The sequence below is a fragment of the Copadichromis virginalis genome, linkage group LG7, assembly GCF_057382275.1.
Source record: "Copadichromis virginalis isolate Kocher_CV1m ecotype Utaka linkage group LG7, C_Virginalis_male_GT1.1, whole genome shotgun sequence".
NCBI lineage: Eukaryota > Metazoa > Chordata > Actinopteri > Cichliformes > Cichlidae > Copadichromis > Copadichromis virginalis.
The window spans coordinates 45111681-45138943 of record NC_140624.1 but is presented as its reverse complement, the minus strand read 5'-3'; the positions used below and the strand labels follow the sequence as shown (position 1 = coordinate 45138943).

The window sequence follows — 27263 nt, the reverse complement described above, 5'->3', positions numbered from 1 at the left end:
TGTTGTTGTGGTCATCTGTTGTCTTCCGGTATTTTCTCCGCAAGCGACCTTTCCTCGACCAATGAGATAATCTGAATTGTCATACTCGAATTGTCATAAGTGTGCTGTCAGCTCATTGGTCACAAAGCAGGAGAGGGGCTGGGAATTATGTTTTCAAACAAAGCGTTAATTCCATAAACATTTATAGACTACTTTTGATTCTCACTGTATTACGGGACAAAGTGCGTCCCTTATTAGCTCAATACGGGACGTGTACTTTTGTTTCTAAATACGGGACGATTCCGTTTTTTAAGGGACGGTTGGCAACCCTAACTGTAAGTGTTATTTAACGTCTCGTGTGTTTTCAGGAAATTTGAATTTATTAGCATGTTGCTAACCGTTTAATGTGAAGCCTTTTGCATTCAAAGTGTGCTTTTAAAAACTACAACCTAATGTACATGCGTATACCTTTGTTTTTCTGTAGTGAGCAATTAAAAAATAAAAATAAAAGCAAAGTTAAGTCAAAGCAAAACTTGGTTGGTTAGCATAGCATGTTAGCATGCTAACAAGATTGATTGTTTATAAAACATTTGAAAAATTAAAAGTATTGGTCAGGCATTTTAAGCTGATGATAATGATTTAAAATATGCCCAAATAACGCAGTAATGCAGATTTATGAAAAAAGTAAAGAAATATATAAAGAAAAATACAATTAGATCTATAATTCATTAGACAACATAATTTCCATGTCCTTGTATGTCACTACAGTGGATTTCAAACAGTTGAGATGTGATTTAAATGAGAATTTCAGTTTTAATTTATAAACGTTTTATAAAATTTATATACCGTCTTTTAATTAATTGAACAAACCATATGAATTTAAACATAAAGATTGTTGAAACTGACACTCTTACTTCCTCAAGAGTGTGACTAGATGTGAAACTGTTTTTTCTTTACCATCGAAATAATTCTGTGGTCATCCACTTCACCATTTCTGTGGTCTTTCAGACCTTTTTGATGTCGCCAAGCTGCCTAGTATTTATTCCCTTTAACGTTGAACTGAACTGCTAAAGCTTTTGCTATCGCTCTGATAGATTTATGTATTTCAGGCTAACAGAGGTCTCCCTTACTTGTACTTCCACCTTTATGGGCCTCACATTTAAAATTAGAGTGAAAAGCCACTATATGAAGCTGAAGGTCTTACCCTTCAATCATTTCTTGATTTTGTTTTAATATAAAGTATCCACTGTTGTGTTATAATGAGGCAAAATTATAAAATATATTCATATTAATTAATATTAACCTCCTAAGACCTGAACTCTTTCATGGCATGCATTTTTAATTTTTCTTTGCTATTTGGGTTGATTGGGACTTGATGAATTTAAAAACAAAGAATTAGCAGATTTCTTTTTTTTTTTCTTTTTTTTTTAAACCTAATTTTAGTTTCTGAGAAAAATGAGATCCACAGTTGAGGACATTCGTTTTAAACTTTGATAGAACAGTGGCAGTATAACGTCCTCGTAAGTGGATATCAGGTCCTTGTAGAGAAAAATTAAGTATTTTGGTCTAGACAACCCAAAATGTGATGTCCACATATGTGTACGCCAGGTCCTAGGAGGTTAATATTAATTCTAAGTGTAACTCCTCTGTTCAGTAACCTCAATAGATGCAGAGTCAATCGCAACATTGTTCTGAAGCACAGACATGTCGCTGCTCCGTCAGCATCACCACCATTCAAAATTATTGTTATTTAACACTTAATACCACTTAATGATATGAAAATTGATAGATTATAACCCATTAAACTGTCCGCGTTTGTAGCTATTTCCTATTTACTCATTAGTGTAAGTTATATATTAACATCAGTAGTTTCAGCTTTTTTATGTAATGCAATACTTTTAAGGATTTAACTTCTTTATAATTTACTCATAGCTATTTTAACAATTTTCCAAACTACTTTCAGCACCTTAATTGTGATATTAACATTACTGATTAAGGTTAACTGTGTGTGTTTTCTAAGGGTTTAATTTTTAGTTCAGAAAGTAGTCAAGAGAGCATGGAGAGGATGCTTAGCTGTTTTAACCACCGAGCCAGCTACTCATTGCTTAACTGTGTGCTTGTGTTGGTTAGCGATAAACTCTAACCCTTTCAACTCTAATAGATTTAGCCATACTTTAAGCTGGCTGTTTAAAAGATTTATGATACTATTACATCATGCAGGCCTGTACATTCCTTTCCAAATGACTTGGGCTAAAGCAAAATGTCCCCCTGGGCACTGTTAGCCTTTGATTGGGACGAACATTAGTGCTTTACGGTTATTCCTGCAACAGTACGTTTTCACTGCAGACATTTTGAAATCCAAAGTTACATTACTTTGCATGGTGCCTCACCTGCTTTTCCTACAGTAGCAGGAGGAAAGGTCTGTTTTGAAAAGAAGAGGGCGTTAAGGAAAGGTGCTAGAATATAGCACAGTAATGGCTGCCTAATGAGCCGATTTACCAGCGTCACGCAAAAACATGCAAACATTAGTTTGTACTCAGTGCTCAAGTCTGCATTGAATTTTGAAGTGTGGCCGTACGTCGTGTAAAGGAGGACTGCGGGTTACGCCAGGAAAAAAAGAAACCTGCAAGGAAACAAAAGCCTTAATATTTTCTGTGTGACTGTTCTTTAAAGTGTGACTCGCTCCCTTATAACACTTGTGTATCCTAACAATAAAATCATTCTTTAAAATCCTATTTGCTGCTGTTGTTTTTTTGTTATTCCTCATGCAAAAAGGTTTCAGTATAGGTTAAAGTATGTGGCTGAACTGTGGTCAGCAATAAATGGGGAAACATGCCAGCCGACTCACACAGGTGTAGAATATATGGTGATCATGGTCACCACTGTGACAACATCCATGTGACCTTAATCATCTACCAAGTCTGGGATGTAAATCTCTCTAAATTTAGCATTTCAGGCCTTTTATAACACAAGCAAATAAATGCAAATACTCCACCAAGCAGCTACCTGCAGCTGGGCTCAGACGTTTGCATCCAGTCACCGTGGACATGATTGTCATGATAATTTTGGACCTTTATTTATTTGACGTCAGGGTGGAATGATTGTACAGCATATGTCATTAATGGTTTTAATGGCAAGAATTAGGTGCACGTGGCTGTATTTTATTTTTTTTAGATCTTCTTGAGGCCACACAGTCAAATTATATACATACATTCATTTAAATCTTTTAATAAGAGGTGCTAAAGGTTCTACAGTGTCCTTTAACTTGGCATGTACATGGCCTGTTATCTTCTCATTAGGGATTATGATTGACTACAACTAGTAGTTTCTCTTTGCCAGCATAGAAAGGATTTGTTTTGACTCACTGGATAGGCCGATGCTCCGAGCAATAGGACAGTCCAAGAACCTCAGTGAAGGTGTAAGAAGCTGAATTGTAGATTTACACAAGTTGGAAAGGTCTCTTCCCTGCCATGACCGGGAAACTGCTGAAACAGCATTACTGTCACCAGCCTGAGAGGCTGCTGACGCCTTCAAAGTCAACTACAATCTGCAGCTGCATCTGCACCTGCCCGCATCATGCTCTGGGGCTGTTTTTGCCAGTGGTACTGGTGGTGAAAAACTACCTGCGAAATCTTCAACTTCTTGTCAAATCAACAGCTAGATGGTTGAAATTTTGATACAGGGAACCAGTCTCACATGAAAACTGTGAAACTGTGAAAACCTTGTGTGCTCAGTTCTTGTTAAAGGCGTACGCTGTACAATCATTCCACCCTGGAAACAGAACAACTCCACGAAATCTTTAACAGCAACAAAATAACCCTGAGCTTCATGCCCATGATTAGTGAGTGTAAACTCCTGAGCACACCTGCACATCATCCCCAATAATGGTAAAATGTAAATATCAGTTTTTCTTTCAGCTTTTATTTTCTAACTGCCCTTTTCATAAGGATTAGCAAAAGAATCAAAGAAAACATTTTAAGACGATCTGAGCTGCAAAGATGACCGGCAAAGCAAGATAGCACAGTTGGAGTGACAACGACCAACCAATCAGATCCTGTGTTTGATTTCGCTAAGCAGATGGCGACGAGTGCGACTTGGGCTCCCATGCTGTCTAAGCTCGCTCTCTGAGCCCAGCCTCCCTGCTTGTGGTCACACCATCCTCCTCCTGTCACGGCCTTAGGGCGGCGCGCGCACACAGGGAGACCACACTGTGAGCCTTTTCTGTCTCCCTGGGGACTGTGTGAATGTGAATCCAGGCTTCTGCAGATTTTCACTGCAGATAAACACAAAAGCTTCTAAATTCACTGATCAAACACATTATTAATCCCAACTACAGAGAGGAGGGTTGGAGCACTGAATCAAAGTAGTTGGAGTCTTGCTTTGACAACTCGTTGGTTTGGTGAATGTTTTATTAAAAAAAAAAAAAAGCCTTGGAAAAAAAATCTAATGCCTTTTCTGGGGTTTATTTAGATGAGCTTCACTACAATGCTTCTTCTGCCAGGGTGCTGTACTCGCTGTCAGCCACAGTCAGATCTGTTGGAGCAGTCATGGATGAAAGGGCACCCTCTACCTCTAACCCTCAGGCCACAAGTCCCATGCATGTATGTTGACTTGCCATTTGCTCATGGAGAATTGTGACTGACCCCTCAGTGAACTGACGCAAGACCTGGTTTGGACTAAAAGTCTCTTTGCGTTCATGTTTGTGTATATAGCGAGAGAGAAAGTCAGCATGTTGACAGTTTTAATTTGAATTGTTTTAGAGTCAGGTTGAATCACCTATGGTCACGTGAAATTTAACAAACCTCTCCCATAAACAATTTGGCTCCTCTCTGCAATCCATCCATCCAATGATCCAGCAAATTCAGGGTTATGTGGTACAGCCTGGGAGGTCATCAGTCCATCGGAGTTTGAAAATGTGAATATTGTTCAAATCATCAGTAATACATTCATAGGAGCATTCAAGAATTTGGGAGTTGAAAGTGGCTCGACAGTAGCAGTGGAGCGCATGATGAGCGTAAGCAGAATCCCCCCACCTGTAGTATTATGAAACCTGCACTGAGTCGCATGATTGATGCGGCAGCTGATTGATCAGCTGCCGCCTGCATCAGCAGGACGATCTTCATTCCATCAGTCGTATTTCTATCTCACATCGTGCAGCCTCAGGAATAACAAACCACCAGCGTTTATGGATGTATGCAAAAATGCTTTATTTCCATTTTTTCTTCCTTTTTCATACATTTGTTGTATAATAAATAGACAGGAGAAACAGGCTGACACATCAGTCCTCTTCTCATGCCGATTCTGCACCTTTCTTTTCTCCACACCGCAAACTTTTCATAGAATTTACAACAGAAAATTAAAAAAAAAAAAACAAACCCCAAAGCTTGACACAAGCTGAATTTCCTGCTACCAGCTCATCTAATTCTGATAGATGTCTGAGCTGTGTTTATGTAGCAAATCCCAGGGAACAAAAATATATATATATTTATATATATATATATATATTTATTTATATAGTATTCACAGTTACACTATTTACACATATTAGGATTACAAAGCAAATGGGCAGAAAAATGAAGACGTTTCTACAAGAAACAATCTTTCCAAAGGGAGGTGGAGACTCGTCCTGTACACAGTGGACCTTTTTTTTTTTTCTTTAAATAAACAACCTTTTAAACCATCAGATTTCTTTTACAGATCCCTGAAAATACGTTTGTTTGTCTTTTTAAATACTCAGTCTTTTGTGAAAAACAAAGAGAGAGAGAAAGATGCATTTTAAAAGTTGTGAAGATGTATATAAAAAAAGCATTAGATCTTCTGTACAAGTCATCATTTACAATATGAACATCACTGGTGGAAAAAAAAAATCTCCATTTTCAATTTAACTGAATGAAAAGCAAAATGTTAGACTTGGTCTTAGCGGGAGGACTGAGTGGGTGAAAAAGGGGGCGGGGGGGGGGGGGGGGGGGGGGCGGACGCATAAGTGCGAGCCCCGAGTGCATTCACAAGTTTGTCTTTTTCATTGCGATGAGTTTATAAAGAAAGAATCGGCTCTCTTCTGCCTTGCGGGGAACATTAAACACTGGTAGTATAACGAGGACAGAAATCTGTGAGCACACAAACACGAGACGGTGAACCCAGATAGAAAAAGGAAAAGAAAAATCCTCCATCAGCCAAAAACAGGAAGCATTTCTGTGCACATCCATGTTAACGCATCACTGGATTCCTCGGGTTAAACAAAGACAGTAACGCATTCATATGGCACTTAAAATGAGAACTAACTACTCTCTCCACAGCTGAAAACTTGTACCTTCACTTGCTCTGGAAGTAGACAGGACTTGATTAATCTTTAGTCTTTCTTGCTCTGCATGATTGGTTGGCTTTTTCCATGCTGCGACCCACGGAAGGGGGGGGGGGGAGTGTGTGTGTGTGTCAGTGCACTCACAGTCTCGCGCTCTATCCGGACACGATAACGAACACATTCACACACGAATATAGTGTCTTTGAAGTAAGAAGAGAACCTAAACGAAACCGCAAAACACTGGAATATCATCAATACAAAGTTTGAACATCTTAATTAGCATTTTTTTGCATAAACTAAGAGGAAGCAGCATGATCCGTCGCTGGCTGGTGAGAGCAGGAGATGGTTGGATATTCCAGATTTTGCAATGGTAAGCTTGATTTTTTTTCCTTTTGTTTCATTAGTTTGATTCACGTCCAGGAAAACCACCCGCGTGGAAACGGCACCGTCTGCCATCCGCCTCTCTTCCCACAAGTGGGGAAGAGGGTGGCGTTTACCTGGTGGGCTTGTGCGTCTTAACAGTGTTAGTGAGCAGCTGAACATGAGAGTCTGTGTTGTTTCTATGTACCACGTGTGGTGTGGGTAAAGCTTATGAGACAAATGAGAAAAAAGGAAGAAGAAAAAAACAAAAGGTGTAAAACTTGTACGAGCCAGGCGTAGAAGCAGCCACGCTGAAATACTGTCCGATGTTGAGAGGAGGGGAGGAAACGCTGCACCCGCAAGTCAAGTGTTTGCACATAAAAAACTAGAAGTTTTCTTCTTCTTCATTTTTTTTTTTTTAATTTGTATGTTAAGAGCACCATAATTCGTAAACAATCTAGAGTTAAATATGTGAAGAGGGCCAGACAGGTAGCTGAACTCTGTCCGGGTGACTTGCCGGTTTTCTTCTCCTCACTCCCAAACAAGCGTTCCTTCTTCAGTTCCTCCTGATCCGAGATTTCAAGCACGGAGTTTGCGCCGAGTTTGGGGCGAGCTTAGAGAGAAGCTGGGGGAGACCTTTCTTTCTGACCTCGACTTGACGTTAATTCAGCGTTCCCCGACAGTTCTCTGCCCCACACAAACAGGGGATCTTCTCGTCCTCGATGGGGAACTTGTAGTCGTACGTGATCTCCTCGTTAACGTTGATTGGCTGCCTGGAGTAGATCACGATCTTCTTTTGAGACTCCACAGTGATGACCTTCGCATAACAGTTAGGCTGCAAGAGGGAGGAGAGGGGGGGAAAAAAAGAAGGGCATAAGAACAAATTTTCTTTTTTATATTCATGCTGCTAAACCTTATTCCCCATGCAGATGTTGCCTTACATTGCAGCTGTGATTGATGAAACGAGCAAAGTTGCCACACTTTGTGGCGTCTATGATGGTGTCGTGGTCGACACGGAACATGTAGCTGCTGCCGATGCCCTCTTCTTCATAGCGTTTCTCCCTCATGTCCGCGATCACCTGCCAGACAAGAACGTCAATCATTAGATGGTATGTTAATACTGCAGATATCTGCTGACACCCCGTGAACATATTAACAGCTTCACTCCTTAGAACCACTGGTGAAGAGCTTAACAACCTAACCCTCTGGCTTCTGTCAAGTCACAATTGTTGGTTACCTGGACTAACCTGAGGAAAGGTTACTTTCAGTGGTACTGAAATTCCTCATGATGCACTATTTCTATACTGTAGGTTAATCAGACACATGTGAGTCACATAAAAGTAGGTTAAAAACAAAAAACTGTTTACATACATGCAGAAAGAAAACCCACATTACACAAACCAGCTGTCTGCCTCTCACCTGTCTGATGTTCTGTCCCACATATTCGATCACCATTTCATCAGCAGCGATGGGCTCCATGGCGAACAGACCCCAATCGTGGATGTGTGATTTGCAGAATCTGATCTTCTTCTTACGGAACTGAAACAGACAAACACTTGGGTGTCACAGGAAGTTTGATAACATTTTAAAGTGTCTGCTGGTAAAAACTGTAGAGTAAGGCAACCTCTGCACAGGTTCTCCTGCATAATATTTACCTTCAGCTGGTTGAACTTGAGCAGGTCGCTGTCACACGCAAAAGAGGACAGCAAGCGCCGCTGCTCCGAACGCCGCTCCGAGCCAGCTCTGGTTGAGGCGTGGACCTGCGCAGGAATACTCATGCCCTGCAGAGACAGAGAGAAGCTAAACGTGTTCACCCACAGCAAGTTTTTGTTACACACACCATCACAATCCACACGTCCTGCCCACCTGTGTGTCAACCGGCGGCTCCTCCGACTGCAGCCGCGTGCTCTGAAGGTACTTGATCTTGTCCTTCTTGTCGATCTTGTAGTATCCCTCGCTTCGCGCGCAGCCCGTCGCATGATCCCTCATTCCGTCATCTCGCCTCTTTTTCTTCACTCCAGGGATGCTGGTAGGTGCAGGGAAGTCAAGGAAGGGACTAAAAACACCTTGAAAATTATTCCAGAAAGCCAGAAAAATCCTTGAACCCTGACTCAAAATTTGCCAACTTCCTCTTTTTCACCACCAGAGGGTGCTGCTGTTCAAAATACAGTGCAATACAATTTCATTTACAAAAAAAGAAAGAAAAAAACCTTTAATAAGAACTTTTATGTTGTTTCTCTCTGTGATATAAATTAGAGACTTGAGCATCGACTTTTGAGAATGAAAGGATATGAGGATGGTTGACCCAGAGCGTGTCGTTGAGCCAGTCGTTACCGTTGTCCTGCTGGAGCATCTTGTCGTAGGTGATCTGCAGAAGCCGTATGTCCTCCTCGTCTATGCCTTCGTTCCAGATGTCATACAGGATGGTCATCTCCTCAAAATCAGAGCGTCGGGTGAAGTATGGCCGTGGAGGCGTGGTGACAGGAGACAGGCTTCCCAGCAGGATCTCATCCCAGGGCCGCCGCGCCCTTCGTGGCGGCTTTGAGACCACACTGGGTGCCTCGTCTTTGTAGGTCAGGAAGTTGTCTTCATCAGGTAACACCGTCTGAGGCTCCACTTCTCCTTCCCGGAAGTCCAGGCTCGAGTGCTTGGGGGACTGTGCACAGATCGTCTGTACAGAGAGAGCTTCGAGATGTGCTTCATCAGGCAGATGGATGGACTCGGATGAGAGCTCCAAAGACTCCTCAGCCGCAGAAGCCGCTGGCAGCTTTTTGCTTCTGGGTCGTCCAGGTTTCTTCTTCAACGGCGTGACATCGGACGGCACAGGGACATCTAGAGAGAGACCAGTAGGTAGATCTTCAGGGATGCTGACTGAGTGCTCTGTGCCGGCTGCCAGGACCTGGCCTGGCACAGCGCTGATGTGCGGCTCCTTAAAAACTGGTCTATCATCCAAGCTCTCCAAGGACACTTTCCTATTAATTGCTGCAGGGTCAGGGAAGACAGGGGCGAATGTTAAGTCCCTTCCTGGAGTACGGGGCACTCCAGCGCTAAGGACAGGGGACTGAGCAGGGTAGGAGAAAGGACTACCAGGGATGTGAGGGGAACTAAGCAACAGACTGCTGCCCGTGAGCGGAGCATCACTGCCTGGTGTGTTGGGCACTGTGTCGGTGCTCTGGGATTTACCCAGACTTCGGGCACGCTCCATGAGGTCCCTGCCAGGCGTGCGGGGGATATCCTCATCTGTTGGGAGCCGGGGCCGCTGAGGGAAGTCGGGCAGGGGGCCTGGAGGCGGATGGAGAAGGGATCGGCCTTCTATTGCCGGGTGAGGAGGGAGAGGGAGGTGCATTACAGATGCGGAGGCCGATTTGGGGAGACCCATGCTTGAATCTAATTGGGAGGAAGCTAATCGACCAGGGGTGCTGGCTACATCTTCAGGCTCTGCTTTACCTTTTGCTTTTGTCTCCTGGTCACTGTCAAACAGGACGCCTGTGGGAGTGGGTGGCCGAAGATTTGCTACAATCTCCTGATGTTCAGACTTCACTGCAGGAATGTGGCTGTCACTGATGTCTCGCTCTTGGACTGAAAGACAAGAAACAGTTTTTTTTTCCCCCTTCTCTAATTTTCATTTAACCTCTGACAGCATCATTTTAAAAATTAGAAATGCTTTTTGTTGAAGTGATGCACGCTAGACTACAGAAATGGGAGCAAACATTTACCAGGGATGTGTTGAGGTGACGGTGGCTTCAGGTCCTCTGCTGACGGCTCCTCAGGACTAGGAGGTCTGCGTATCTGCTCCTCCTTGACCTCTGGGAGCGGTACTGCAGGAGAGCTCGGAGGCTTAGCTTCTGTTTCTTCCTCCTCGTCCTCCGAAGATGAAGATGTAGAGGATGAAGTAGATGAGGAGGTCGCGGCATCTTTGCCGTCAACCTCCGCATCTTCTGCTGCCTCCCTTTCTTCCTCATCGTCGTCTTCCTCTTCCGAGCTTAACCCGTAGCCAGAGGAGTCAGAGCTTTCTGACGAGGAGTCTGAGCTGGCCTTGGAAGAAGACGAACTCTCAGCTTCTGTAAGAAAAGAGGCAAAAACAAATGAATAACTACTGGAAACGCATTAAAATAAATAAAGCCAACCAGCTGTTTCTGTCAAATATCTGAAGTACCATCATCAGACGAATCTGAAGAGGAGCTTTCACTGGATAAGTCTCCCTCATCTTCACCTTCGCCCTCCTCATCACCACTCTCCTGGAAGAAATCAGAACGAAAAGGTTTATGATACACACAAAATTTCTGTACACTTGCTGCTTTTTCCCCCCCCTTTCATTTTGGAGGCGACTTACTTTGCCAAGCGACAGCCTCTCCGCAACCTCCATTTTAACAGGTTCTTCCTCCCTGTCAGACAGCGACTCTTCCTTCCCTGAGGTGTCCACCTCCTCCTCTCCCTCACTGTCCAGCTCAAGCGGTCGAGAGTGGCGTCTCTTTGCCGACGTGCCGTCGCCATCCAGTTTGGAATCATCTGAGGGGAGCTCAGCTGGGTCTCGTTCCCGGTCTGACAGAAAATTACCAAAAGATAAATTGGGTTTTGAAAGAGAACTGCACGCATGGAGGACCGAGTGAGAGTGTAAACGGTGGAGGGTTACCTTCGTCCTCCAGTTCGTCGTCCACAGGCGTGGAGGGTCGGGCTCGTTTGTTGTCGCCTGCAGCTGCGGCCTCAGGAGGGTCCTTCCGTTTGACCTGAGCACGACATGCACCATTTTAAACACCTGGTGCATATGATGCTTCCTTCTACAGTTCAGTAAATAAAATTTAGAAATCATGATACCTTGAAGGAGGGTAAGCGGATGGCCCCTCGCAACCCGATTCCTAGGCCCATACCCTCGTAGCCCAGCCCCTCACCCTTGTTCCAGTTCTCAAGGAGACTTGACCCAATCGTCTCTTTGGGTTTAGGTCTCTCTTCTTCTTTCCCTTCTGCGCCCTTTACTGGAGTCAAAGATGCCTTGGAAAGAAAGACGTCAACTAAATGAAACCCTGTGTTTCTCATTACCACGAACAGCAAAAAGTAGCTCAGTCAGATTTCCTCAGTGATCAAAGAAAAGGGATTTTAAATTACTTCTTCATCCTCTGTTTGTTTTATCCAATCAGGCACAAAAATGCAAATGAATTAAGTGATTTTAAACAACAAAAAAATAATTAATTTACAAGATGAAACGCGTGACCTCTTCAGCTGTTCTTGCATTCATAACAATTCATTACCACATCAGATGAATTCATTATGACGCTTGTCAAAATAATATCTCGTATTAATGCAAATCTCCTCGTTGTGTAAGCACGCCGGACCACAAACAGGAAAATCAGCTGCAAACGTGCCTTTTTATTACTCTCCTTAATAATCTTGAAACGCATCACGTGATCCAACATTAATGTCACTGCAGTCTGTGGCCTCTGGTACGTAGAATTAATTCATATCCTATGGATCTAATTTTATTTCACTATTTAACTGATCGTAATTCAAAACTAGTACAATAAGCAGTCAGTACATGCAGATTTTCCCGCTGGAGCTCTTGATAGCTTACCTTAGCAGAACGTTCCTTCTTATCCCACCAGTCATCGAAGGCCCTAAAAGCCACAACCTCCACCATTTTGCGGTTCAGGTCGCGCTTCATGATGGCCTTCAGCTCTTTGACAATGACCAGGAGCACGCCATCAACAGTGGCCTTGTGGGGATCTTCTTTTTTAGTCTCATATCCAGGAGGAGGAACGGTGGGGTTGAACTTTGGTAAACTGGGATGCTGCCATTGTTGTCCAGGTGCCCCTGTGCTGCCTGCAGGTGTAGCACCCATGGAAAGAGGTGCATAGGGTCCCCCGAAAGGTCCGGAAGCGCCATTGTCCATAAAATGTGGATAGGGATAGGGCCCTCTGGTCTGAGCCATGCGACTCAGCATCTGCTGCTGCATCTGGAAGGACATCGGAATCGTGCTCCACTGCTCCCACCGGAAGCAGCTCATCAGATCCATAGGCACCACCGGCATCGGAGGGTAGGGACCCATGGGCGGCAGCATGGGGTGAGGCACTCCGGTATGGGCGGCCAGGTGAGGGGCCAGGGGGTGATGCGCGATGGCAAAGCCGGCTTGGTGGGACAGGGGGTGGTAGCTGGAAGGATGCATGGCCATGGTCTGCATCGGGGACACGGCAGAGTTCACGACGATGCCTTTGCCACACTCTCCGCTTGTGATCGGAGTCCCGGGCATCTCATCGTCTGAGATTTCCATATCCTCTCCCGATGACTGTTGACCCTGTGTGGAGACAGGACAGCCTGTCAGGACTGAACAAATCTGTGCAATCACCTGCCCTTTTTCACCTGACACCTGAGTAAATGTTATTTTCTTATGAAGACCTTAAAATGAGGTCAAACTATCAGACTAAAAAAAACAAAACAAAAAAACCCAAAGCAAAATGAATATACCTCGACTTGAGAAATGTGGCAGCCCCTTAAATATAAACAGCGCTGGGCATTGTGTGGAAATGTTTGAGATGTTTGAATAAAACATAATGATAGTAAAGGGATGATTTCTTGGGATACACCACTTTAAAAAACAAAACAAATGAACAAACAACAACAACAAAAACACTGGTTTTGTAATGTTACATTTGTCAACATTTAAAAAAGGAAACCCTACAAATCTCAGTAGGCATTCAGTGCCAACTCTCTTTTATTGCCCTCACTGATGTGCTACAGGAAAACTTCAGACTGTACCAAATATTATCTTGGACTCACAGCACCTTCAAAATAAGAGCACTAAATGATTCTACACCTGGTCTGAGTTCAAAGTTCAGTCACAGTCAAACACAGCCGACCCGAGTCTTCGATCAGCGTGTTACCAAACCGAGATGTTTGCTTAGGCACCGAACTAAAGCGCCGCAGTGCAAAACACAAATGCAATACTCTGAAAAACATCTGAGCACTGAACTCTCATCTGTTCTGTTTTATTTCATAAGTCTCAGCTGCTGCAGAAATGAAACCGAGCAGGGAAAGCTCAGCATGGGAGTGGCGTTGTTACCCAAATGACCTGTTTGTACTGTTTGCTTTGCGATAACTTGAAATATGAGAACAGAGACGCCTCGGCCAATCCTGACTGTCAGGCTCAGCTAAACCAGGAAATGTGGCGTGCTGAAAGGGGCCAACAGCCAAACCGTGCTTTTCGTCCATGTGAGCGTGTGTTAGAAAGAGGAAACAAGAGTGTTCAATTCCCCAACAGCAGAGAGGCTGTTATTCTTCCTCGCAGCACGCTGTGTTGAAACGCAACCTGACAGGCCAGACGGTGCTACTGCGACTTTAAAACAAAGAGAGGTGGTTTGTCTTCCCATGAATGCGAAGGCATTTGTAAGGCTGCACCGAAAGCTTTTTCATTCATAACTTGCTGCAACTCTTTTATCTGCGCCTGACAAGGAGTGCGTGTGCGCACATGAGGCAAACAAACACGCTTCCTCAGAAGGTTACAGGTGCTTTATTCTTCATTTTTCATTTGCAGAAAAATAAAGAAAGAAAAATGCCAGTGGTAAACTGGAGGAGCAAACACCTTTTTGGTATGGCCCCTATTTTTTTTTTAAAGCACGGTTTGCTGTGAAACCGGAATTTCCTTTACAAAGCAGAAGAAGAAAAAGAATGAAACAAAAGGGAAGGTTTACTACTACCGCCGCACACTGAAACTAGACCCGACTTCCTGCGTCCTCTGTGTAACTGTCATTCACAGCTGTGCGTAAACATCAGCACCGCGCTTCCATCAACTTAATCAGTGCCATTAATGAGAGGTAATTGAAGCAGCACCTGTGCGCTGTTTCTTGTCAAATGTGACAAGCATGGAGGTAAATATGGCGCTATTTGGACACAAATATCAGGGAATTAAGAAAATAAATATTTGCTTTACCGTGTCCATTTTCTCAGCGGGAGAGTGGCCTCCAAAAGATCCTTCTTTCTCTTTCTCGTGGACAGGAGAGCTGATTCTCTTGATCAGTGAGGCAGTCCCGGGAATTGGCTCTTCATCTTCCGAGTCCGGCAGTGGCGTGGGGCTGATGTCCTCCAAACCTGTGCTGGAGGGACGGGAATTTTGCTGACCACCTTGAGAGCCACCTGTGTAAGGAGGGATCGGGGATAGCTGCGAGGACGAGGAGGAAATCGGACTTCCCTCCATTCGCACCTCGTTGTCCGAGTCCCGCTCGTCCAGGAACGGCAGCAGTTTTGTCCTTTTCTCCTTGAGCAGCATCTCAATGCGAGAATCCAGGCTGTTCCTCTCTGGATCCAGAATGGGGGAACCGGGTGAAGGGCAGTGCTCTGGTGTTTGAGGAGGAGGGGTGGTTGGATGAGGAGCGGGCTCTGGTGGCGGAGGCTCCGGGATTGGAGGAGTCTCTGGTCGCTCCTTGGCGGGCAAAAAGTCAACAGCAGCCGTCAGGGGCGGCTCTGGCGGTCGGAGGTATTCACCCTCCCTTTGGGCTGGGTGATGGAAAGCTGGCTCTGTTGGAGGGAACGCAGGGGGCAAAGGGGGCTGGTAGGGTGAGAAGGCGGACTTGAAGTTGGGTGTAGCGGGGGGAGGCGCTGTGTAGTTGAAAGAAGTGGTGGAAGGTGGAGGTTCAGGTGGTGTGAGCTGGTGCTGTTTGAAAGGAGGCTGCTCAGGCGTACTTCGATACATGTTGCTGCGATACTGAGGCCTCTCCGGTCTCCGGTTGTACGCATCCTGAAATTTACTCTCGTGTCGGCGAGATTTGTAACCTCCGGAGCTCTCAGGACGGCTAGATTGGTAGGCAGGCGTGGACTGCCGACTGGAATAACTAGAGTCCTGAGAGAAAGGCGTACCAGCCTGACGCGGGGTATGAGGGGTTCCCTGGGATTGTGGCGTATCCTGTCTTAGGCTGGAGTAGCCGGTCTCCAGGGTCAGGGGGGTGGAGGAACTGCTGGGCGGCAATGTTCCTCCCCCAGCAGACACGCTGCTCTCTGATAACCTGCGGATGGGCTCGCAAGCCTTAGAGGACACAAATATGAAATTGTTAGAGGCGAATTCTAATTTGGGCATTTTCTTGAGAACATCTTTAGGTTCGAGAAGATTCTTTAAATCAGTTTCTCAAACAACTAAAGCAAGTAAGATTTTTTAAAATCAAAATAGCAAGCTGGTGGCACAGCAGTGTGAGGACATCTCAAGATACAAAGCCACAGGTTTGCCTGACTTTCAGTTAAGTTCCTGCTCAGGTGTATCTTGAACCATTTCTACAAAGCACAATAAAGCATCTACACAAGAGTGTGCAACAGTTCCTCCAAATTGACCTTCAACAAACTAGCACAAAACTACTACTGAATTACTATTTTACTCTTAACTGCACAACCTAAGCTTTATTTCTTTTTGTTTTTTTACCAGTAAGGCTTCTGCCAGGCTTCGAGGGGAAACTTCTCTGGCCTCCTCTCCACCAACAGGCAGCGTGCGTGGAGTGTAGCTGCCATTCATCAGGAGCTGGAAGTACCTCAGGCGATTCTCACCTGCAGAACAGTAAACATGTCTGGGTCTGATGCCAGGTTTACAAAGCCAACAGACTTCATCGGGCATCATTTAAGTGACAGTGATTATTCTCCAGTAGCTGAACTCCAAGCTAAACATTTTAAAGCAACAACTTGTGCTTATGGAGGGGGGTTTGCAAACTAATATGATGCATTATTATTTGTATCTGCAAAAGCATCATTATGTTCTGGGATAAATACCACTGATCAGCATATTTTAATTTAAAAAAGCATGCATTCCTTTAGCATATTGATCAAAAAAGCAAACCCTAACTGCACTTCTTAAAAAGACATCAATCACACTTAGGGAAAAAAAATCCATCAATTTGGGGTAATACTTTAACATAAAGACATTACTACGGACAATGAAAACAGTGCAAGCTGTGAATCAAAATATTTGCCAGTATTTATAACATTAAATAATAAGCAAAACTGCTAAAGTGGTATGTTACGATGCGTTCAAGCTGCAGTTTTGCATCAGTAAAAAAAATAACAAGACAGAACATGCATGGACTTGGAATTCAAACAGTGTTAACAACAGAAAAACTAACTTCTTTTCTTAGTTTTAAGTTAAATGCAAACAATTTAAAGTACAGAGGACTCGGACAGATTGGCTTGTGTTTGTTTGCAGGTCTGAAATTATGCACAGTGGGAGTGCACAGCACCGTCAGCTCTGGGCTTGTGGGAGCAGGCTTATATTCAATGAATGAATTCAATTATCCACGTAACCAGGCAACGCACGTAAATATGCACACGTGAACGCTGTCACTCTAAAGGTAACACTCCGCTTGTCATATTTCTGTGCTCCCGACTCTTATAACACATATGATTCTGATTTTTTTTAAGCAAACTTAAGCTCTTGTTTACCTTTCGGGTCCAGCTCCACGTGGATGATGTTTCCCATAACAGACGTGTTGTGAAGCGACTGCACGGCCACTTTGGCGGCTTTCACGCTCTCGAAAACAACTTTGGCTATCCCCAGGTGCTTTTTGTTCTTCGGATTGTACAGGATCTCGACCTCCTCGATTTCTCCGAATTTTTTGCACATGTCGGTAAGAAATCCTTCCCTGATATTGTCGTTGAGCCTGGCGAAAGTCACCTCCTTTGGAGGCACGGGGCCGATGTAACACTCATCGATCTGGAAGAAGAATGACAGGAGTTAATGTTGCACCGCGTGTGTGGAGGGTCATTTCTGACAGCTGAGATAACAACTGCTAGGAGAAGTTTCAAAGATCGCGTTGATGCACTCGGTCGAGTCCGTAAAAGCAGACATGCATCAGAGCAGAGCGTATTATTTTGGTCACCGACAGGCACATTTTCACTTCGCATCCCGGAGATGAGTGAGAGGGGGGTGTGTCTGCAACTTTTGACAGCACCCCGTATCCGCAAGGAAAAGTGTGGCATCGATCTTCAAGCCAGAGTGGATACCTTAAATTTTGGCACCGGCAGGTCCGTCTCTTTGTACTTAGTCCACAGACGACCGATCCTGGGGTCTCGGACGATGTCCACCGGTGGTATCCCGGGGTTCTGTGGGAGAAGAGGGGGGAGACACACACACAATGCCGTTATCCATTCACAGCTCCACACGCTACTAACTTGTTGCAAAGTTGTCCTGCGTCGGTGAATCAACACGAACACCTCCGGGCACCGTGTTCAAGATGCTGAACGTGCCCGTGACAAACCCACGGCCAGCACAGCCACATTGTAACCTATCATGGAGGTCGGCTACTCGGTTACTATTGTAGCCGCTCCGCCGCGTCAAATGCGGCACTTACGGGCATGCTGAAAGTCTGTCCATCGTAGCGATACAGTTTGTGAGATCCCTTCTTAAGCGCCGGGTCGATTATCAACTTGTAACTTCTCCAGTGGTGACTCCGCTTCTCCGCTGAGCCGCAGACGGGATGACTGTCCATGCCGTTCGCCAAACCTGAAACGACAGGCAGCGACAAGGAGAGGAGAGCTAACGTTATCGGGAGCCAAGCGCTAAGCACGGTTCTCCTACCAGCAAAACCTCCCCCCTTTCCACCCCTTCCAACACTTTAAAACAGCCAAACGTTACAGATGCATGACTTCGGTGGCGGGGGTAACCCCAAGCGAGAGCGAAAAATGGGATCTAGTGTATATCCCACTTACGGAAAACAGGCATTAGGAGGGCTGGAGAAAGAGGAAAAAAGAACAAGCTTACTTGAACTCTGCTTTCTGCCATGGTCTTCGTTCAATCTGTTCCTCTCCCCTGGCTTGGACATGGTTCGTCCGATCGGGTGTTGTTCTCTTTGTAATTGATGAAAAGACGAAATCGCTTTCCTTTCGCCGCTTACATTACATGATTTAGCTTAAAGAATACTGCCTCCTTTTCGGCGAGAGCCAACACATATTGTGTGCCTCTGGTCTGTAGCTGCTTGTCTCTCCCACAATACACCGCTAGGCTTGCCCACCTCCAACGGCACTTTCGTTACAAACTTGCCTCCATGGCCGCAGCTTATTTGACGCTGCATTAGCCTAACAATAAAATAAACGTGTTTTTAGGCAGGCCACGCAGAAACGCTCCCATTTATATCCGCGACTAAATGAGGTCTGGCGATAGTTTAGTGTCTCACAAATCCTCTAAACGACATAGTGTTGAATCTACCGGCTGTATTTACCTAACTGGCAAACACAAGACAGACACAGGGGGTAATATCTTCTTAACTGCCACTAAAGGGCTAATAAAACTGCTTTGGTGGCGAGCTTTTCTGTGCGGTCTTGCGGGCGTTTGTACATTCAGGACATGTCGGTTGATATGTTAGGGTAAAAGAGTCATTACGGCGACACGGCAATAGGTGATGGCGGCTAATATAAAAATGTCAAACACGGGAATTGGAATTTTAATACGAACACTCGCATGTCTGGCAGCTCGATTTCGCTACCCGGCTATATAACCGTTGGAACGCGGCGGTTTGTTTGGTTACAGCAACAGACTAGTGCCAATCCGTCGCCTATGTTCCCCATTTGTCCTCTTTTTAAAAATTATTAATGTTATGCTAGCATTTTTTTTTTAAACGGTGGCGCTTTTATTTATATAATACTAAACCTGACTGTGCTTCTCTTAGTTTGTAAATTATTTCAGTGGAGGTGCGTTGCTATCGGACTAACTGGGTTTTGTTTGACATTGCCTGGTGCTGTTTGCAGTGCTCGGGCAATTGGCTGGTTAACAGCGGTAGCTCAACGAGCCAATCAGAGCGCAGCAGCAGAGGAGCCGTCTGCTATTAGAGGCACGGCTCAGGAGTCCTTCAACAGAGAGCAGAGAGAGGGGGCTGAGCGCTCTCGGCAGCCATTTTCCTTAAACAGGACTCAATGGCCTATATGGGTTTCCTTTGTTCCAAAGGGATCTTACATTTGATTTCCTCATCTCTCACGGACTATGATAAAACTATGATTGCTCCTTTTAAAGGATTGAGAAGAAGGAAGAGAATGTGCTGGATGCAATTACCCCGTGACATTTTGAGCCTTTTTTCCTCTGCCTTGGAATCCATCTTTGTCTTAACTAGGTCATGGCACACCCATATAACAGTATTTATATTTCTTAAGTGAAAAGAAACCAAAAGTGTTGTGAATAAACAGCTTTATGCTTTTGGAGATGTTTAAAATGATAGAGGTTGGGGTGGGGGAAAAACACAAAGTGACAAAATGTGCAATGGCAGCTTGCTGGCATTGCACTTATGGCCTTGTAGGATATGAGTTGCAATGAGTAAGTTCAAGTCTTTTATCATAATTTATTTTTAAATTTAACAAATTAATGTAAAATGTGAGGCATGCAGTTAATGTTATTAAAAGTATGTCTGTCACTTTTGTCTACTTGAGCTATGTGATCACATAAAAATGCTGCAGCTTTATTGTTTAAAAAAATATGTCCACTGGCATGCTGACATTAAAACATACAAGGCTAAAGGTGCAGGGTTTGTAAAATCAGTGCTCCTCAAATGACTGAAAGCAGGCCACGGAGACCTAATGGCCGCTTGTTAAATAGTTTGTTGACTGATAATCCATTTGCTCTGATTAACAACGTCTCCCACTTTTCCTCTCACAACAGCAACGCTTTAAACACCCTGGTGTCTCCTGTTGTGTCCTGTACTGCAACTGTGGAGACAGCTTGAATCGACTAGGTTTGTGCTGTCCAACTAAGAAAGCCAAATGTGCAATTGTCGACTTGACCTTACTTCAAGGGCATAATTTAAATTTAGAAAGAAGCCCACTTAGGAAGTCCCCCATCACCACCACCATTTTTAATTATTTAATTTTTTTTCCAGCTTCTACAGCGATTTTTTTTCCTTTTAAAAACACAACCTCAGATTAAAGAGATGGAGGGAAAACTTTCAGGCTGAAAATATTTACCTCAGCAGTTAACAGGCCTAAACGCAGGGGCAGGAGGAATGTTTTCAGCTCCATCTTCGGATCCTCTAATAATGGCATTAATAAGGGGTGGGAATGCGTCTCCTGAAAAGGAAGGAATCCATTAGCACGAAAAGATAGAGCTCTTTTGATAACTTTTTTTTTTGATCAGTGGTAGCTTTGCCTCTCTCAGCCAGCGAATATGCATCTTCAAGCATCATCTGTGTGGGCAATATGCAAAACCATCTCTTCTCTCTCCCTGAAGACAGGATTGCAGTCGATAATAGCCTCTCTTGCTTTTTTTCGACATTTCTAGCTGATCTACACTTCACTTAAAACTGCAAGGATAATGTTTTGGACAGGTAATGGATTTTTGAGCTATTTCACTCAATTTGCCAGCTTTATGTGTCTACATTAAATAGTCTCATAAGAGAGCAGACATCAAAGAAGCAGTTGATACAAAACGACGTCAGCGTAATTGTTTAAAAAAGGGAAAAATGAGTAACTGTAACCCACATTTTTAATGATATTGCAAACTTACAGGCAGTATTCAAAACATGTAATCCAAGTCTTAAACGAGCCACCAAAAAAGAATCTTATGGGAAGAAATCTTGTGTTTTTTAAACTGCTTCTTCCCCCTCTCCAAACAGAGACCTTTTTAGTGGTATGTAGGCAACACTTGTTCTGTGGTTTTCTCTGCTGTTCTCTGTCTCAAAATGGCTTCTTTACAGACAAAGGAGAGCACTGTGCCGTGAAAAAGCTGCTGCGCCATAACTGGGTGAGGCACAGGAGAGCGTTTTTTTTTTTTTTTTTTTTTTTTTTTTTTTTTTTTTTTTTAATCCGAGGGTAATTTCAACTGGAAGTAACCACAATAAGCGCCACTGGGGGGTGATTTATTTTTTATTTATTTAATCCAAAATGGTGGCTGCTTTTACACGAATATAAAAAGAGAAGAAAAGACGACAACTGCGTGTGAGGAAGGAAACTTTCATAAAACCGGCGTAGTCAGGCGGTCGGTTGCTAGGCTGACTCGCGCCGAGAGCTCGAGCGCATTCGTTGGAACCCCCTCCCCCTCCTACACACCGTTGCCATATAAGGTCACGAAGAATCCACTGCAGCGACAGCTCTGTTGTTTGGTATCTAGGCGAAAATAGCACGCAGCGTGCGCGTGATCTCTCGCTTCAAAGTCCAGCGGATCAACGGCTGCTTTACCAGATTAGACAAACATGACATGAACCTCTTTTTTTCGGTGAAGGAGTTAAATATACAGAAGGGGAGGGTCTTTATTCACGTACGTAAAATGGAAAGGGCCGCGGGGGGTCTCTAGATACACCTCTTTAGTTAAATGGTGCAGTCTTTCTCTATGTGTCAGTGTGCGTGTCAGAGGCCTGTTTTTCTTGTTATCAACTGCCGGCCCTAAGCTGCCGGGCGCGCGCATTCAGGTCACAGGGCTTCAATACCCTCCCCCCCTCTCTCTATGTTAAGCTTGTCCTTGCTCACAGCCAGCCCACGGTTACGGCATGTAGAGGGTTTTATGGATATGTTTAAAACAAACAACATAAAAGTGAAAATGTGACATTACTTTAGAAATGGATTTGCGATTAAATCGACACCCATTTGGTTACTTATAGGCCTTTTCTTTTTCTTTTTTCTGTTGTTAAAAAAAAAAAAAGCTTCCCGAGTGGGTTGTGCCCGTTCAGCGCTGCCGCTGACAGTCTGGAATATTCCACACAGAGAAGACTGGCCTTTTTCCCCTGCAGGACAGCTGTCTCTTTCTCTTCGGAGTGATAATATTTTGACAATTGTTCTTTCTTTATTAACTGATGAAAATGGGCTGTATGCGTGTGGATATGTAAGGACAATTTAATATCCTTTTAAGCCATATGTTATACTGCCAGTTACACCTTGTAAGTCAATCAAGCACTTTAAAAAATGTAACTTATTCAACATATTTCTTTTAAAATTTATTGCGCTAAATACTGTACAAAACTGACAGGTACACTGCTGTGTCTATTTTTTATGGCTTTTTGTACTTTCAGCTTTAAATCCCGACGGACTGAATCAAATCAAACATTCCTCGGAGTCGTGTTTTTCATTATTTATGGGCACAGTTGGCTTTTTCAAGGATTTTTTCCCCCTCTTCCCCGTGCAGAGATTGATTGGTACTGTAAAGGGGGGAAAAAGCCAGATTTCTTCTTCTTAGCTCTTAAATATTTGCATATGTAGTGTATTGCTGTACTATTCCACATAATGATCTGTAACATACTCTCATTGCAAGTTTTATTACCTCTTGGCTGTGTGTGTGTGTTTGTGAGATGATGAAATAAATAGACTATGCATTAATTTTATTGTTTTCTTTTTATGGAAACTAAAAGGAGATTTTGTTGAATTTTTGGGCCCATCCTTAAAACTGTGCCTTAGCTGTGATGACACAATATATGGCATGTTTCACATGCTGTGGGGTGAGATTACTGGAGGAATTTTGAGTAGAAACACGTTTATCTTGTGCCAATTTATTCACATTTTAAGAATAGAATTTTTGAAATGGAGGAAGGGTGTCAGCCTTTTCTCTTAAAGGGACAGGTTGTTCACATTTTCAGCACTTCCATGATCCAGCTAAACATATCATTAAACATCCCTGGGTTTAATTTGACTTTTTAGTCCACGTCAGCATGTTTAAGTGTTTGGCGTTTTGTGATCATATATGGTTGTTCCCTGTGATCTGCTCTCTCCCGACACCCACAGTCACTGATAACCAATCATCTACACTGCCGAATGAAACACGTTCCCAAACCTGCTTTCTCACACTTTCTGCTGTGTTTGTCTTTTAATATCTAGCCACGTCAGTGTTTAGCTCTAGTTTGTAACACTCACCCTTGTGACAAGAAAATACACCCAAAACACTGGAAAATACAAAAATAAACTTTAAAAAAAATCCTCACGCCCTTGAAAAGATTCATCACATTATAAAAAAAAAGACCAAAAAAACCCCACATCCATAAACTGCACCCTGGGAAGAGAGAAAATAGTTTGTCCTGATGGTACCATCTGTGATGTCACAGCAGAGAAGCATTACTCACATCCTGCTGAGGACTCAAAATGATCACATGGTACAGAAAACACTTTAATTTTAAAGTAATATACAGTTATTTTGATATAATCTGGAAGCGCTGGTGCTCAGATGCTCTGTTTTCTGTTTCAGATATATTAAATATTCTACCTGCAAGCTGCTTGCATGCTTCCTTAAGGTTCCAACTGTTATATCTTTCCAGCCTGACAGTGGAAAAGATAACCAAAACAGGCTTTTTACCTGGAAAAAGCTCACATTTAGATGGGTGCACCCAGTGACCCACTCAGTCTCACCAAGACAATGCTTCACACCTCCACAGGCAGGAGTCTAGAAACCTCTGTAGTGACAGCTGTCAGCGTCAACAAAAACCTGCTGATCCTGCATCAGTAGGATCAGCGTGAAAAGTGAGCATTTCTCAGTGTTATCCCTCGCACACACACGCCACACGGTCAGTGGGGGCAGTGCTTCAGACTGAGTACCCACCCAGAAAATGAAATACGCAAACACATTGCGGTAGAGGAAGTAGGAGCAGCCAGACTCAGTCGCTTCACATGTGTAATTCGGCGAGAGAGCGGCATGCTTTCAGTGAACAGGCTCATAATAGGAGAGGAGAGAAGTGGGGGGTCAATTGGAGGCAGACAGTGTGACAGGAACAGGAAGTGGTGAGCAGAGTGAGCTACCTGGTAAAACATGAGGCTTGGCTGTTCCTCGCTCTGCCTGACACTCCCTGTAAACCATCTCAACCATTCAAAAAATAGACTCGCTAGGCTGTGTCATGTATTTAAGTTAAATCTGGAGGGAGCACCTGCGTGACACTTTGGAGGCGAGATGACACAAAACGGTGCCGGGAGCGGCACCACGAAAAAGGGAGATGAACTTAAAATTGTAATTGTGGGAGATGGAGGCTGCGGGAAAACATCTCTTCTGATGGTTTATGCCAAAGGTGATTTTCCAGAGGTAAGAAGAGCTCCCATGTCACTTTTCACTCATCACAGCTTTCTGAATTTATGAACGCAGTTCAGATGTGTGACTGTAACCTGTCACACCCAGCACTGTAAGCTGCCTTTCCAAAGATTAACGAGGCACACCTCTGAAACACTTCAAATCGGTATAAATGAAGGGATATATAAACATGACACTGTCTCTTAAAGTTGGAAATCTTTCTTTTTTGTGTGTCAAAAACAGAAGTATGCACCTTCAGTGTTCGAAAAATACACCACGACTATCACTCTCGGAGGAAAAGAGATAAAGCTCAACCTGTATGACACAGCCGGTAAGACAAAAAAAAAAAAAAATCAATGATCATCTCTGTGATTCAGGGTTCTTTTCTTCACTTAAATTTCACATTGTATGAGAAGACATCAGGGTTTATTTTTTAGCTCAGAGGCCACATTATTTGTCCTCTGGGTGGAATAAAACAGAAGTATTGTATCTAATCTAATGTGATTATCAAGCGAGTGGAAGAGAAACACCCTTTTATTTTTTTGCTTTTTAAGATATTAAAGTTCAACCACACTCCCATCTTGTGAATTCGGTTGTTATCTTCGTGCTCTGAGAAACACTGTAGAAGGAAGTAGTAAAGGTTGACGCTCATGTCAGAGCATCATCATCATGATATTTCAGGAACTGTCTAAAATATAAGTGTACTAAGCAGCTGTTAATATGAGGGTTTTTTTATAGGGTAAATAAACCAAACGAAACACCTACAATCAAGTAAATATCCAAAAACTTGACTGGAGTCTCAGATTAGACCCTCAAAACATTTTATGGACTAATTTTATGTATTTTTGCTTTGTCAAACCATTTAAATATATATTAATAACAGTATTTTATATGTTTTGAAACAGAGCACGTATGGCCAGCTGTACAGCGTCGACTTGCTAGTACCAAAATTAGATTCGTAAAGTGGTCAGCGTGACTCAAAAGTGACAGTTTTAACACATTTCCATGTTATCTGAAGAGCTTTTTTAAGAAGACATTTCATTGTCAGGAAAAGCCACGGCAGTCTGGTCTGTCAGCTTATCTGCTGTAGGGTGCCTTACATCAGCTGCAGAGGAAACTGAAGCCAGGATGTGGTTTCTTATAGCCACCATAAACTTTGTAGCATTTTTATGTTTAGACTGTTGCATTTAAAGCAGAATATTTGTTCTTTTGTTTCTTTAGACGCACACACAGAGTTTTGTAGCGTATGGGCGTATTCACACTTCTACATTTATCGGCTAACCCATATTTCTTGCCCTTCTCCTTTCAGGACAGGACGACTATGATCGACTGAGGCCACTTTCGTACCAAGAAGCTAATCTGGTTCTAGTCTGCTTTGATGTCACAAACCCAACCAGCTATGAGAACGTCCTGATAAAGGTGATCCTTTTCTATTTTACAATAAGTGTTAACAATGAGCCAAGTTACTCATGCAGGCACAGGAATGTCGCCAAACGTTCTTGTTTTTTTGTTTAAGATCCAGTTTACGATTAATCATTAATCGCCTGGTATGTTGGTGCTGCCTTGCATTGTCTCGTATATTATTAACTCTTATGTTGTGCAAGCCTTCATGTGAGCAAGGATTACAATACAGGACCAATCAGTGCTGCAAACAAACAGAGTAATGCCAAATAATTCAAAAATCTAATAGGGGAAATAACAGACATGTACTGTATCACACCGTTAAACTCCCTATTCTGTTTGCCTAGTGGTACCCAGAGGTGAAGCACTTCTGTCGGGACACGCCAGTCATCCTGATTGGCTGCAAGACTGACCTCAGGAAGGACAAAGAGTGTGCCAGGAAGCTGAAGGCTATGAATCTGGCTCATGTCACTTACATGCAAGTAAGAAGCGAACCATGCAGACGTTCACCGATCTCTGTAAACATGTTTTCACTGATGTTACAGGATACAAGAGCATGCACGCTAACCAGAACCCATCACCACATCTAAAAGCTACAGAGTTCCTTCAGATACATGTTTTTTCCTTCTTCCTTTACTGATCGTTGTCTTCGCAGCTTTACAGTCTAATTCTTGCTTTTTTCTAAAACTTGCTTTGATTTTTGTTCATTTTTTTCCCCTCACCCAGGGTGAGGAGACTCGCCAGCACATGAACGCAGAGCTCTACCTCGAGTGCTCGGCGAAGTATCAGGAGAACGTGGAAGACGTTTTCAGAGAGGCAACGAAGAGGGCTTTGGCCTTCAACCGAAAACAGAGGAATAACAAGAGGAAGAAGAAATGTATCATTTTGTGAAAGTTTTTTTTTTTTTTTTAAAAAGGACAAAAAGCCACAAGAACCCTCTTCTTCAGTGAGACAGATTGTGCTCAGTGTCTTGCAGAGATTGAAAGTTGGGGGCCTGCACATGATCCTTCAGTGTTACAAGGAAATGAGTGATGACACAACAGGAAAGACAATTTTGCAAGTTGCAACGTGGAGCTTGAAACACCCTCTTTTGGAGGGTTTTACTTTCATATGTTATGTCTGGTATTTTTATGTATTTTCTTCTTCCTGAGGAATTTTGTACTCTCTCTACTTTTGTACTGTTATTTTACCAAAAACATATTTATTGGAGGCACCGAGTTATTGTTTGTATTGTGATGTAGCTTTTACAATCTAAAGGAGTGAAGGAGAAGAAAACAAAAAAACAAAAAACCCAACTCATGACTGTTA

At 43.5% G+C, this 27263-nt stretch overlaps 2 protein-coding genes across 5 annotated transcripts; one reads left to right on the top strand and one right to left on the bottom strand.

The window, feature by feature from the left end:
* Positions 1–5169: 5169 nt before the first annotated feature.
* Positions 5170–19146, bottom strand: setd1ba (SET domain containing 1B, histone lysine methyltransferase a). Of its 2 annotated transcripts, XM_085463639.1 has the most exons (19): positions 18360–19146; positions 17950–18101; positions 17603–17701; positions 17042–17312; positions 16035–16156; positions 14559–15647; positions 12207–12926; positions 11456–11629; positions 11274–11367; positions 10974–11182; positions 10797–10878; positions 10357–10701; positions 10088–10219; positions 8934–9472; positions 8507–8674; positions 8296–8421; positions 8060–8179; positions 7582–7719; positions 5170–7475 (listed from the first exon to the last, which is right to left on the bottom strand). In XM_085463639.1, the coding sequence occupies exons 1-19, from the start codon at positions 18418–18420 to the stop codon at positions 7302–7304; spliced, it is 4815 nt and encodes a 1604-aa protein (XP_085319765.1). In that variant the 5' UTR covers positions 18421–19146; the 3' UTR covers positions 5170–7301. The 2 variants fall into 2 exon arrangements, with proteins under 2 accessions (XP_085319765.1, XP_085319764.1); XM_085463638.1 differs by having other exon boundaries at positions 8934–10219.
* A 296-nt stretch (positions 19147–19442) lies between these two features.
* On the top strand, positions 19443–26861 carry rhof (ras homolog family member F). Of its 3 annotated transcripts, XM_085463649.1 has the most exons (7): positions 19443–20904; positions 21274–21320; positions 22216–24569; positions 24798–24885; positions 25864–25973; positions 26303–26437; positions 26682–26861. In XM_085463649.1, exons 3-7 carry the CDS (start codon positions 24441–24443, stop codon positions 26844–26846), a joined length of 627 nt encoding a protein of 208 aa, XP_085319775.1. In that variant the 5' UTR covers positions 19443–20904; positions 21274–21320; positions 22216–24440; the 3' UTR covers positions 26847–26861. The 3 variants fall into 3 exon arrangements, with proteins under 3 accessions (XP_085319775.1, XP_085319774.1, XP_085319773.1); XM_085463648.1 differs by having other exon boundaries at positions 21274–24569; XM_085463647.1 differs by having other exon boundaries at positions 19443–21320.
* The last annotated feature ends 402 nt before the right edge of the window (positions 26862–27263 follow it).